Source organism: Uloborus diversus, chromosome 6, assembly GCF_026930045.1.
Source record: "Uloborus diversus isolate 005 chromosome 6, Udiv.v.3.1, whole genome shotgun sequence".
NCBI lineage: Eukaryota > Metazoa > Arthropoda > Arachnida > Araneae > Uloboridae > Uloborus > Uloborus diversus.
Window position 1 is genome coordinate 82,819,709 of NC_072736.1, and position 13,038 is coordinate 82,832,746.

The following is a 13,038-nucleotide window of genomic DNA, read 5'->3' on the forward strand; positions in this document are numbered from 1 at the left end:
GATAGGGATAATGCAAATATTCTAAATAACTTTTTTCCAGTGTGTTTAACTATAACTGTATCTCAACAGTTGACGCTAACAATTCACAAGCTATTTTATAGCTTGAGGATTTTGTATTTTCCAGGGAGGAGGTTCTTTTTCATTTGAAAAAAATTGAAGCAACTAAAACTCCAGGACCAGATAATATTTATCCAAAAATTTTAGTAGACTGTGCAGCTACTGGTACCATTTTTTGCCCCTAAGCAGAGGAGAGGTTCTCCTATTATTTGTGCTGATGATCTCCATTTTTTAAGTTTGGCACTTACATCCCTTTGCTTCTCTCTACCTCATATTAACTTGAGTATTGCATTTAATTCGATCAACAAAACAATACCTTTATTGCCTTAAAAAAAAACATTGTTCTGTAATGCGCTCTCAACCTTTCAGGCTCTGGCTATGTGTGCCCATGGAAAGTAATCCCTCCCCCCCATACACAAGGTCTTTTCAAGTAGTGCAATCAGAATCTGAAACTGACACTGCCATTGTTTGCCCTCCACAAATTCTTAACTGATAAAGCACACCTCGCTTTCAATATTTAGTTTGATATTTTGACTATGCATGTAAAACATTTTCTTGCGGCTATAGTATTCATTAAACTTTAGCTAGTTTTACTTGATTATTTTGTGCATCCACGCAGTAGCATAACAAGGGGTTGGCAGAAGTGGCTCTCGCCAGGGGCGCAGCAGCTAGGGGGCAGTAATTCGACTCATTAAAGAAAAAAAATGAACAAATAAATAATTTTAAAAAAAAATGAGTAGAAAATTACATTTATAAATGAAAGTAAAAATAATAAAAAAGTCTCACAAGAAAAAGAGCTAGAGGGGAAAATAAAACAATCCTTAATTCTCAAAAAAAGGGGGGGGTTACCCGTGGTGTGAACTTTTGTTACGATTCATTGAGTTAGCTAAAGACTTATACACACAATTTGCACACCAGGGAGCTGTGGTGGAGAACTCTGTATGCTGGATAATTCCTCCCCCCCCCCCCCCGGGAAGGGGGTGACATTGTGTTGGGTTAGTTTGAAGTATATAGTTTTTCTTAGGCTAAGTATTTATTCTCATAAAAATAAATAATATAAAGTCTTGTTTGAACAAAATATTGAGCGGCCTTTATTTGCAAATATATATTACTTTTATTTTGCCTGTGTGTAAACCGTTATATTTTTTAGTCAATTTCAAATTAGTAATGTTTTTTTATTTTCTTTGCCTTCCTAATTATAATATAGCTTTTTAAATGCTTTGATTTTTATTTAAAAAAAAAGGTTTCTTTCTTTCATTTAGTTAGTGTGTAAATTATGTTTATTGTACATTTTCCTAATGGTTTGAAATAAATACTATTTAAAGTTGAAGCTGTTAAAAAAAAAACATACTTTGCTATAAATGGAAGTTAAAAATGTTTATTCTCATTTGGTTCAAGAACGCACATTATATTTATTAACGAATTGCAAATAGTATTGGTTTTATTGAATTAATGTGAAATGGTGGGAAGAGAACTAAAATTTTTGGGAAGGGGAGAATTCTGAATATGGCAAATAAGAATATTAAGGTCACAATATTGTCGCCTAATTTGTCAAATCAATTAGTTAAATGTTCCCCCAAAAAATTTTTTGGGAGGCCACAGTGACCTCGGTGACTGTTCATCAGGACAACATGGGGGGAGGGGGCACAATTTCTTAAGTTTGCCAGGGGCACCAGACACCCTAGATACGCTACTGCATCCACGCCTCCCTTGAAATTTTTCTACATGCCCTGTAGGGGTTAAGAACCACTGTTCTAAAACATGTAATGACATTTCAAGAGCATAAACTGTCCAGAAAATTTATGCATGCAACTGCCCACCTCATCTTGCAATTGCCCAGCACTAATAACATTAGGTGAAAAAATACATTAAAAAACAATGCTATTAAAAATTATAAATCAACAGGGGTATCATTCTTACGACTTTTTTTAAATTTCTGAGTTTATTTTCAATTTTTTTCATTTCAAACGTTCCAACTATTTCCCTGGTAAGCTCTGAAGAATAAAATTACAAGAGAAGAATAATGAGCCTCTTCAAAATCAGAAACTAAAAGCTGGATCCACCCATTCCTCATCAACTATATATTAAAATCTGTTCGTGTCCGTCTGTCTGTCTGAAGATCGATCTTCTCGAGAACTGCTGCGAATCGAGAGTCAAACGAGATATTAATCAATTTGAAATTTTCCAAAGAAAACAATAGGACCAATCTCGTAATTGTGCGTCTTTAATTTGCAGAGATATTAATTAAAACGTTAATTAACATAACGTTATTCAGGAATTTTTATTTCTCTCCTGTTGCCATTTTGCATATGCGTGAGCAAGTAAAATTCTAATAATTGTTTTAAAAGAGATTTTTTTGGCTGCTGTCCAAATCTTAAAACAATGTTTCCATCTAGAATTTAATTTTAAATTAGTTTAAAATTGGTTGCCCTATTCGGACATAGCCTTTATTTTATCGTCTGTCCTTTTTTTATTTTTTACATTCAACATTCTTAACTCTTTTCAGCGTATGAAAGTTGTTTCTTTAGCTATGTTGATTGATTGTAGTGTAAGTTTATCATTCACCGGCCTCATATTTTGGTACACTTAGGATGTTCGACTAATTATGTTTATTTTGTTGGACCTTTTCCCGTCACATGGATAAGTTTTCGAAATGTAACAAGTCTCTTTTTCTTTCCTGTTTCCATTTTTAAAATACAGTTTATATCGCTAAAAGAACATGTTAAATTAAGATTGTTTGGATTTCTATGTGAAACAGAGTTGAACAAAAAAGATTGTTTTTAAGGATTTTAACTATAGCTAAATTGGAATCTGATGACTTGGTATTAAATTAATGCTTATTAGTAGTTATTTAGTCTTGGTGCTTTAGTTTCACGTAATCATTCAAAAAGTATATGTCATCCTATGTAAAAAACTGATTGTAATTGTATATAAATAGTTCAGATATAGTCTATCAGATGTAATTCATTTTAACGTGAGCACAGATTATAGTTGATAATGCATATATTTTCATCTTTTGTGCTAATTGAAAATACTCATAACTTGTATCATTGATAACTATGATTAACGTTAAAGAGATTTTTGCCAAAAATATGTTCTACTGGTGTTTTGCAAACCCTTCCATTACGCGTATTTTATTTAATCCTTAGCGCTTTAGAAACTGATGTGAGAGTAATACAAAAACATCAATTGGACATCTCTTTCATTGTTTAAGTAGCCCGTGCAACGCTGGGCACACAGCTAGTCTGCATTTATAAAATACGAAGTAACTCCCGATTATCTGCAGAATAAGGTGGCACCGTAACCGCAGATAAGCGGAAACCACGGATAACCCGAATAATAGGTAAAAAATTATACCTAGGATATGCAATAGCTAGAAAATATAATTAACACTCACATTCACGCACATTTAAATTGAACTCCCGATTATCGGCGGTCAGGTTATCGACGGTTTGAATTATTCTCGGGACTTTTCACACTTCTTTTAATAATGTCGTTTAAACTTATGATTCTGTTGTTCGTTTTTGCCTCTTACGAATATTTTTTACATTCAATGTTGGTAGATGCAATGATGCAATGTTTTTAGCTATAATTTAAATGTATCTGTGATCGTTATTGATATTTTTCAGCGAATACTGGTATCAGTGGCGGCTTGTGCCTTGAAAAAGTGAGGAGGCCAGATCATCTGTGCACTTGCAGCCCCCCCCCCCCCCCCGCCCGCTTTTTGAAACAAAAGAAACATTTAAACTTTCTTTAAATTATAAACTTTTTTAATAAAATAAAATTAATTTTAAACTTGGGACTAGCTATAAAATACTTAATCTAATAAGTAAATCATGAAAGATATTAATAACATTTAAGCTATGTAAAATAAACAACATACAGGTAGGGTAACGGATTCTTTGATAACAGTCTCGGCGAACCCTGCTGTAAATGTCGAGGTTCAATGCGTTGGTGTTGAGAGAAAAAGCACACACACAGGTAATCCTCATTAATTTTACTTTTTAACAGATAATCTGCGGATTATACGCAGAAAAATATGATACAATCTTTTTTTTTAATTTCAAGCACATACACACACACACACACACAAAAAAAAAAGATAATAAAGTAAAAAATTATAAATTAGTGTCTGAAAAAAGTGAGGGGGCCCGGGCCCCCTCTGGCCCCTCCCACGAGCTGCCACGGACTAGTATTTTTTACCTATTATTTGGGTTGTCCGCGGCTTTCGCTCATCCCCGGTTAACGTGCCACCCTATTCCAAGGATAATTGGAAGTTTACTGTATAACTAAAAACATTACTATATTGCGTCTACTAACATTGAATATAAAAAAATATGCAAACAGCACAATCATAAAAGTTTTCACAAAAAATTGTGAAAAGACCCGCTGATAATCTGACCACTGAAAATCGAGAGTTTACTGTACTCAAAAAATGGGATTTTTTTTCTTTTATCTGATGTGCCAGGCCCTAAGGGTTCTTCCCTTGTTGCCCCCTCCTTCTTAGTAGTCCTGTATCTTCCTAAAGCCAACTCTCAAAATCAATTGATTTCTTTTTTTTTTTTTAACGCAGGGCTCTTTAGCTGAACGGATTCGAGCGGGAGGCGCCGGAATTCCAGCTTTTTATACACCAACTGCATATGGTACTCTAGTTGAAGAAGGTGGAGCACCAGTCAAATACAATGCAGATGGAAGTGTCGCTATTGCAAGTGAGTCAAAAGAGGTAATTTTTTTAAAATGTCCGACACCATTGAACGGTTATCTTATTCATTGCATTTATACCAACACAGGATTTTTAAAGTTCATCACTGGTGTTTCATCAGTGCTTTATTTAAAAAGAGACATAGAGGAGCACGTTTCCTCTAAATATTTGACTTATTGTTTTGAAAATGATTTTTGAACTAAGCATTGCTTTCTTCTGAAATCCTCAGATGTGCATGTTTTTGAAAAAGGCATAATTGACTCTGCATGTTATTTATCCCCGAAAAATTTTTCTGGAATATAATCATTCTCATAAGAACAGTTGTTGATTAGGGGCATGTATTTTACCTTAAAGCTCGCATAGAAAAATTTTCAATTTTTATTGTGTTATATGCCTTCTTGATTTTGACTGTTTCCATCTTAATTGAACCACTTTCTTGAAATTAGGTTTTTATGACAGGATGGCCACTACTTTCATGGATCAAAGTTGTGGAAAAAAAGTCTTTATTCTGCAAAAAGTTAATTTTTTAAACCATTTTTGTTTCAAATGAATATGAAATGGTTGTATTATTATCTTAAAATTTTTCAGAAACATAGCAAGATTAGAATCTTAAGTTCAAGAGCTGCTTTTGACAATATTTATATAACAATGTATCTTTGAAAACTTCTCAAAATTGTGGAAAACATTACTTTAAAAGTTCAAAGCAAACAATATTTGAATGACAGCTGTTTTCATTGTTATGGTGCATTGATTTTTTACTCACTTAGAAGAGAAACTATGCTGCAAGGCAAATTGGCTTGAAAACTCTATCAGAAAAAAAAAACTAGGCTTTATTTTTGAAACTACAAATTTTGACAATCCCACCTTTCAGACTGCCTGTGTATCAATTACCGTTCATATAGAAGCTGTAAATGCAATTTGTTTGTCTGTGCACCTCTAACAGACACATGGCTGTGATTTTTAAATATGTATGTTATGTATAGCACGATAAAATTTGCAATGAATAACAATTACAAACTCTAAAGAAATTCAAAAGTTTTTAAAGACATACCAAATTTTTAGAGCTATGTTATGCAAATAAAAAGTCGTATGTCACCAAAAAAGGTACTGAAATTCATTCTTTTTTTTTCTTTCCAGGTTAGATTGTTTGATGGACGATCTTATATACTTGAAGAAGCTATTAGAGGAGATTTTGCATTAGTGAAAGCATGGAAAGCAGATAAACTAGGGAATTTAATATTTAGGTAATTGTATACTTTTTTTGCTAAAAGAAAATTCAGCTGTATTTATTCACAGTTTAATAATCCATAATTAAATGTTTTTATGTTTCAGAAAATCTACACCTAATTTCAATGCTCCTATGTGCAAAGCATCTCCTATTACAATAGCTGAGGTAAAAAAAAAGTCTTATATTCTGAGCAACTGTAGTGGAACACTTTAAAAATGTGAAAAAACATTGTTTTTGATCTAAAATATTAATTTAACTCTTTCTAACCAAAACAACTTGCCCAAATTTAGTTTGCATAATGTGTTTTGATGCATAAACAATGTAATCAAAAATTACCCATTAAAAGAGCATAATTTAGAAGAAATTCAGGCCTTAACTACTGTCCAGCTCAAGGTTGTTGCTGCTTCGCCGTGGAAAAGTTCACTTCAAAATTGGTTGAAAACAAGAAAAGTATGAGTTTTTTCAGTCCAAGCATTGGGGAAACAAGTTTTTTTTGAAGCGTCGCTGTTTTTTTTACAGTAAGAAATAAACTTCAATTGAAATCTGGCGCCTAACTCCCAGATAAGGTGTAGACTGCAAAGGTCTTGGATTTCCTTGTTGCGTGCATTGCCCTCTCCAGTTATTAAGAATTCAATTTTGTTGATTCTTCTACTGAGCACCATCAATGCTGAGCCCACAAGATGATCCAGAGGTGGTCATGGCCCTTCCCAAAACCTTGTGCTTGTATTAATTTTTAAGAAGAAAAAGAGTAAGAAAACATTATGAGAAGATAACAAAATTTAACACATGTGTTTTACTTTGACAGAAATTTAGGTCTAATTGGGAGAGAAATTCTGTCCCTCTCTTTGAAAGAGAACTATTATTTACAAAATTTTGCTCCATCGTTTACATCATTTTTTGGCGATCTCTAAATACTGCTATCCTCAGAGTACACCTATTTTTCACGAGACCAAAGAGAGCCTAAATTTGCGTTTTATGGTTTTAATTTCGAAACTTTTCTAGAGGCGAGTCCCCTTTTCCTATGCTCCTCCACAAAAACCACGATAGGTTACCAAAAGTGTATTTTAAAACTTCAATTTTGAACATTTTTTACTTAAACTAGCTTTTAAAATTTCAATTTTTAACATTTTCAACTTAAACTAGTTTACCCAGCCCATATCCCTTAACTTGCTTAAAAGTGGTTTAAAGGGCCCTTTTAGGGCTTTTATTACAAACAAATTTTGGTAGGCATTCTCCCCCGCCTTCCCCCAGTTAATATCGTGATGACAGCTTTACAATGAGGTTTTTGGATGAAGAGCTTACGAATCTTCCATTCTTTTCTGTAATATGTCCAAAATACCTTCAAATTGGATTTTTAGAGCCTCAACAGTAAAATATTTCTAGGAAGGAGAGATTCCAAGCACCGTCACTCTCCTTTTAACTTCAGCAAATATTACCTAAAGGCCCATTTTAGACTCGGCAGCAGAAAAGCTATAGGAATACCTATCCTCTCTCCTAATTTCTCGACATAAAATGGCAGAATATTTCAGTTTCTAAGCTTCGTTTTCAAAAGGTATTTTGGGGTTAGCACCCGGACCCTGAACTTTCTTCTTACATTATCAAAAACAGCGAAAAATGCGTTTTTGGGACGCTAATTCTCAAAAATTACTCTTTGAGACATTTTCCTAGGAGATTCCTGCATCCATCCCCCTTACCTATTGTCTCTAAAGATAGCCTAACATTAAGTTTTTTAAACTTCATTTTGATACAATTGCTGGGCATTTGCTCAGAGTTTTCGAATGGCCCCTCCCAAAATGAGCGACTAGATCCTTCACTGGCTGAGCCACACAATATGTGCTACTAATTTGGACCAAACCAGTAAACATAACATTATACAGTTGAACTTGGTTTATACAAACTGTCAAAAACCCTTGAATTTGTTAGTATTTGGTGTTATTTGTAACAACCATGAATGAGTGATAGGGTGAAAAAACGAGAAATACTGACCTACCTACATTTAAAAAATATTACTACTAATACCCACATTCTATTCGAACTATTTGTATGCAGGGCCGGGTCGTTCCTATGTGCGAGGTTGTGCAGCTCATGACGGCGCAAGAGTCCTAAAGGCGCCAAGCTCTTCCAATCAAAAATAGACTTAAGTGGGGGGAATCTCCCCAACCAAAAACCAAAAAACCTCCCCAACCCCAAAGAAGTGCGCGATCCTTTCGAGTCAGTTTAAAATTTGTAAATGGCAAGTGTTCCATTTTTTGCCATGAAAGTGCGTGTTTGAAATTCTGTAACTTTTGATTGGTTGAATAAAATACAGCAAAGTAGCATATCAAATTGAAGGAAATTTAAAGCTCTACAACTTTGTCATTGATAATTTTCATGAATACTGATCCTGGGAGGCACTAGGAGCAAATGTTAGACAAAAAGAGAGAATTTTTTCAAAAATCATCGATTTTTCAGAACATATACCCAGAAAATTATTGGAAATTTGACAAATATGTTAGAAACAGTTTCATAGTAAGTTTATTTAGCTTCAATTTTTATTTTAAACGCATTTTTTCCACCGTTTCCGACATTTTCTCGAAAAACCCAAAATTTTCTTCCCCCCTCCCTCCCACCTTTAGCTCACCCCCCAAGGTCGGGAACTTTTAGTATGTTTACTTACTAACTACCTCTAACAATATTCTAAAGTAAAAAATTATCGCATATTCCATGCACGCTACAAAGTGTTTATTGACTGGACTAATATTCAATAACAGAACTTGTTATAGGGTTCAAATAGTACATATTTTGTGTGTCAGGATGAGAATGGATATTACTTCGTCTTTGAAAGTTGATCTTTAAAACTACTGATCTCTTCATAGTACATTTAACAGTTAAACCAGTGCTCTCAACATTTCTTTCCTGTGACTTGTGGTAACAAATCTGAAAGTAGATTCAATATTGTGTTGTTCCAATATAAATTTCAAGTTTGTAAGCAAAAGTTTCTACTTGAATTGCCTTGTCATATCACTAACATGTCATACCATAATGATTTTCGCATGCTTAGGAATTTTTAAGTGTAGTTTTTATGATTTTCATCACATAAGATAATGTACTAGTAGTGGCCACAGTTAAGCATATTTTGTGTATTTTTTAAACTGTGGGTCTACAATATTAATTCCATTTTTAAAACTCAATGAGCGTATTATAGCCCAACTATTCCTTAATCGTCCCATTTTCTAAAAATGCCCAAGTTTCAATTTTTTCAATTTTTTATCCATTTTTTTCCCAAACTTCAAATTTGATCCAATAGTGGCCACTCCAAAATCTGAGATTTTCAGTAGTGGCCACATGCATGAGTCAATAGTGACCATCTGACATCCTTTCCTTATAATTTACACTACTTAATTTAAATTCAAATAACTGATGAATAAAATTGATTCAATATGATAGTTGCATTAAGTACCAATGTACAGTGAAATCTCATTACAACAAATACCAATACATTAAGGGGTATTTTTGTCTTGGGGAGGGGTTGTGATATTTCAGGGAGTGTGCCCTTGCTCTTGGAGTGGAATGGACACCTTTGTGATCTTATAATATACCACCAAGTTGATGACAAAAGTGATTTTTAGAATCTGATTTCAATTGGAAGCTGTTGGTGATCCATATAATCATGTTAAAATATTTAGTAAATTACCGCCCATTAGCCAGGGCTGAAGCAGAAATACGTGAAATACACCGCCAGCTCAGTCATTTCCAGCCGAGGACTGCAGTTTCGTGCTTATTAGCACTCATCAGTTAGATTACCTGCTGCAAAGACAAAGGATGTTCAGAAATTTTGTTGGATGCATGTATCAGCAGACACAATATGCATTTGATTGAATTTCTTGGATGTGTACACTTATGTCGTTAATTGTTGTTGTTTTTTTTAAATTACAATAAGAATTTGTTTTTTCCTTAGTATTCAATGTAATTTTGTTGTAATATATGTTGATTAGAATTTTTTAGTACTGTTAAGTTAGACATTATTGAGATTTTGATGCTTAGTACTTCGAAAAAATAGTTGCAGAATTTTTCATTTCTCTAGATTGGCAGATCTGAGTTTATGTTGGACTATGTATATATCTATATTATTTTTATAAATCTGTGTATAAATTATGCAGCACATTTTGTAACTATTAATCTGCAAAGTTTTATTTTTTACCCTTAGGTAGAAGAAATTGTAGAAGTTGGGGAAATACCTCCTGAAGACGTTCACATTCCGAGCATTTATGTGCAAAGGGTATTACTTGGAAAAAGTTTCGAGAAAAAAATTGAAGTGAGTTAACTGATTAGATTTACCGACAATGCTTACAAAACAAAAATAATTGATCACATCTTGGTACGATAGTTTAAACTGTCAGATCAAAAACTTTCTTGTTAAAAACTGTGAATGTCATTAATAATTTCTAAATTTGATTAAAAGAAAATATTAATGATCTGTTAGTTGAATTTGAACTTGAAGTAAAAAATATACTGATCCTCATATCAGCATTATGCTGTTAACAAATAGTCAAACAAAAGTAAAGTGTAGATACAGCTAATATTATTTTTGATTTAAATGTAATGTTAAGATTAAAATGCTTAAAAAAAATGGAACTATGTAATTGAAAAAAAAAAAAAGAATTAAGGAGGAAAAAAACAGAAATTCCACCCCTTCTCACCCACTAAAACATACAAAGACTTAAGCAATTTTTTAAAGCTCAATATTTGGATTATTAACTGAATATTTAGTTTAGTTTAATCTTGAGAAGTACAATATGTTGAGATTACTAAGTTTTATTGAACCGCTTCATAAGTATTCAATAGCTGTGTAATTACTTCACCTTTTACTTGTCTATAAGACTTTTTTTTTTCAATTGACTGTAAGGATGCAAATAATTATGTATAGATAATACTTAAGCACTTAATATGTCGTAAAAAGAAATTAAAAGATTAAAATACTTTATTTTACTAATGATTAGTGCATTAATTATGGGCACTATTAGTGCATTAATTATGATCACAATACAAATGAGCTTACTTGATAGTTAAATATGTAGTGTATAACATTTAAAAAAATATTATGTACTTGTGTCAGGTTAGCCATTTTTAAAAAGTCTGGTATGTGTTTTTAAAGTCCTGTGTACCCCACTTAGTTTGCTTAATGCATATTAGATATTTCAGAAATACAGTAGAAGACCGTTATAATGCACACCTTGGGACCAGAGCTTTTGCGTTATATAGGTCATTTCACAAATTTTGAAACTAATATTCAGAATATATCTATATATTAGCAATTCAGAATGAGTTTTTCTACAGTGAGCATTAAAGCACTAATTATACAATTTGTTATTCACAAATAAATATGCTTTACAATTAAAAGAAAGTGAATTATCCTGCACTTCTGCCAGCTTCATAGTTTGCATAACAGCTGCATTTTCAAGAACCATCTGATATTTTCTGTTTACTGTGAATATTAATTTTCATTTAAAAGCTTTGAATTAAGCTGAAAAGATGAAAAACTGTTTCAAAATTTAATTTTCCTAACAATTTTTATGTTAGCAAGGCAAAGCAAAGGGATTTTTTAAACTTAAAAACCTACTGTTTACTTCTGAAAAGTTGTGCGGTTTGTAGAGAATTACGTTATATAGGTCGGCGTTATAAAGGTATTCTACTGTGTGTGCTACTTTACCTTTAGTCTTTAAATGTGAATTTTTTTTAAATAATTATCATTTTTTACTTGATATATACTTACTGATATATACTTAAGGTCATTTATGTAAACTTTGAAGTGTTTGATTTTTTTTCAGAGATTGATGGTTAGAAAACTTACTACCAGCAATGAAAGTACGCCAGCTGCTAAAGTAAGGGAAAGAATTGTGCGTAGAGCTGCACTTGAATTCAAAGATGGCATGTATGGTATCCTTTGTTTGCTCTTGCTCTTTGATTTATTTTACCAGAACTCATAAGTATTAAATTCTTTAACTTTGTAAGTTAATTTGGGCATTGGTATGCCAGTTTTGGCCAGTAATTATATCCCTCCAGATGTTACAGTTCATTTACATTGTGAAAACGGAGTGCTTGGTTTGGTAAGTTTTGACTTATTTATTTCATTGCAAGTCATTGTACTTTTAAGTTTTGATTATTATGTATTTAAATACTTGTGACAGACCTGTCATTTAGGGGGGTCAGGAAGTGAATTATGAATAAGGATAGTCATGTTGTACATTTCTTCTTTTGTAGGGGCCTTATCCATTAGAAAAGGAAGTTGATCCAGATTTAATAAATGCTGGAAAAGAAACAGTGACTGTTCTTCCTGGTGCTTCTTTCTTTCCAAGTGATGAATCATTTGCTATGATAAGAGGGTAACTTTGTTTTGTTTGACTAAATGAATTTTGATATAAAACCTAAAATTAACAAAGCATTTAATGTACAATTATGAATTTCACTGAAATTTGCGAATAAATTCATAGTTTTTACAATTAATTGATCTTCATTTATTTTGTAACATCAAACAAGTGTTTCTTTGAAAAAAACTTTCCCGGCATATGATTTTTTTAAAGCTAAAGAAACATTATATTTATGAAAATATGTTATGATTTTTTGTGTGAATATTAAATTCTTATGATATTTCTTTTTCTTGTAGCGGTCATATTCAACTTACTATGTTAGGTGCTATGCAAGTTTCAAGATATGGAGATTTAGCAAATTGGATGATTCCAGTATGTCTTATCTATCTATACTATTAAAACCTGTATCTGTCTGTGTGTGTGAGTCTAATCCTATTTTCTCCAAACTGCCAATGTCTACCAGTTCAATAATGAGACCATTGGATACAGTGCATCCAGGGGAAGCCATTCTGCCCTGTCTGAAAACTCTAAACCTTAAAGGGCGGGACATCTAGAAGTAAAAGCATTAGAATCACCAATTGACATCCACTGCAGGTGGCATCGAGCTTCTGTCAAACGGGTTTGACAAGCGAAACGAGCAGGGGGCACACCTAGTTAATTACTGTCTTATAATTAAACACTGTTTTATTTGCAATTCTTTATTC

The 13,038-nt window shown here is 32.7% G+C and overlaps 1 protein-coding gene across 1 annotated transcript in view; it reads left to right on the top strand.

Annotated features, from left to right (window-relative positions):
- Window positions 1-13,038, top strand: part of LOC129224443 (succinyl-CoA:3-ketoacid coenzyme A transferase 1, mitochondrial-like) — a 70,692-nt gene that overhangs the window by 40,011 nt on the left and 17,643 nt on the right. The window contains exons 5-12 of the mRNA XM_054858898.1: window positions 4,631-4,780; window positions 5,897-6,003; window positions 6,092-6,152; window positions 10,174-10,281; window positions 11,795-11,903; window positions 11,979-12,073; window positions 12,228-12,349; window positions 12,631-12,706. Coding sequence (XP_054714873.1) covers window positions 4,631-4,780; window positions 5,897-6,003; window positions 6,092-6,152; window positions 10,174-10,281; window positions 11,795-11,903; window positions 11,979-12,073; window positions 12,228-12,349; window positions 12,631-12,706 — 828 coding nt within the window. The remainder of the gene's footprint in view (window positions 1-4,630; window positions 4,781-5,896; window positions 6,004-6,091; window positions 6,153-10,173; window positions 10,282-11,794; window positions 11,904-11,978; window positions 12,074-12,227; window positions 12,350-12,630; window positions 12,707-13,038) is intronic.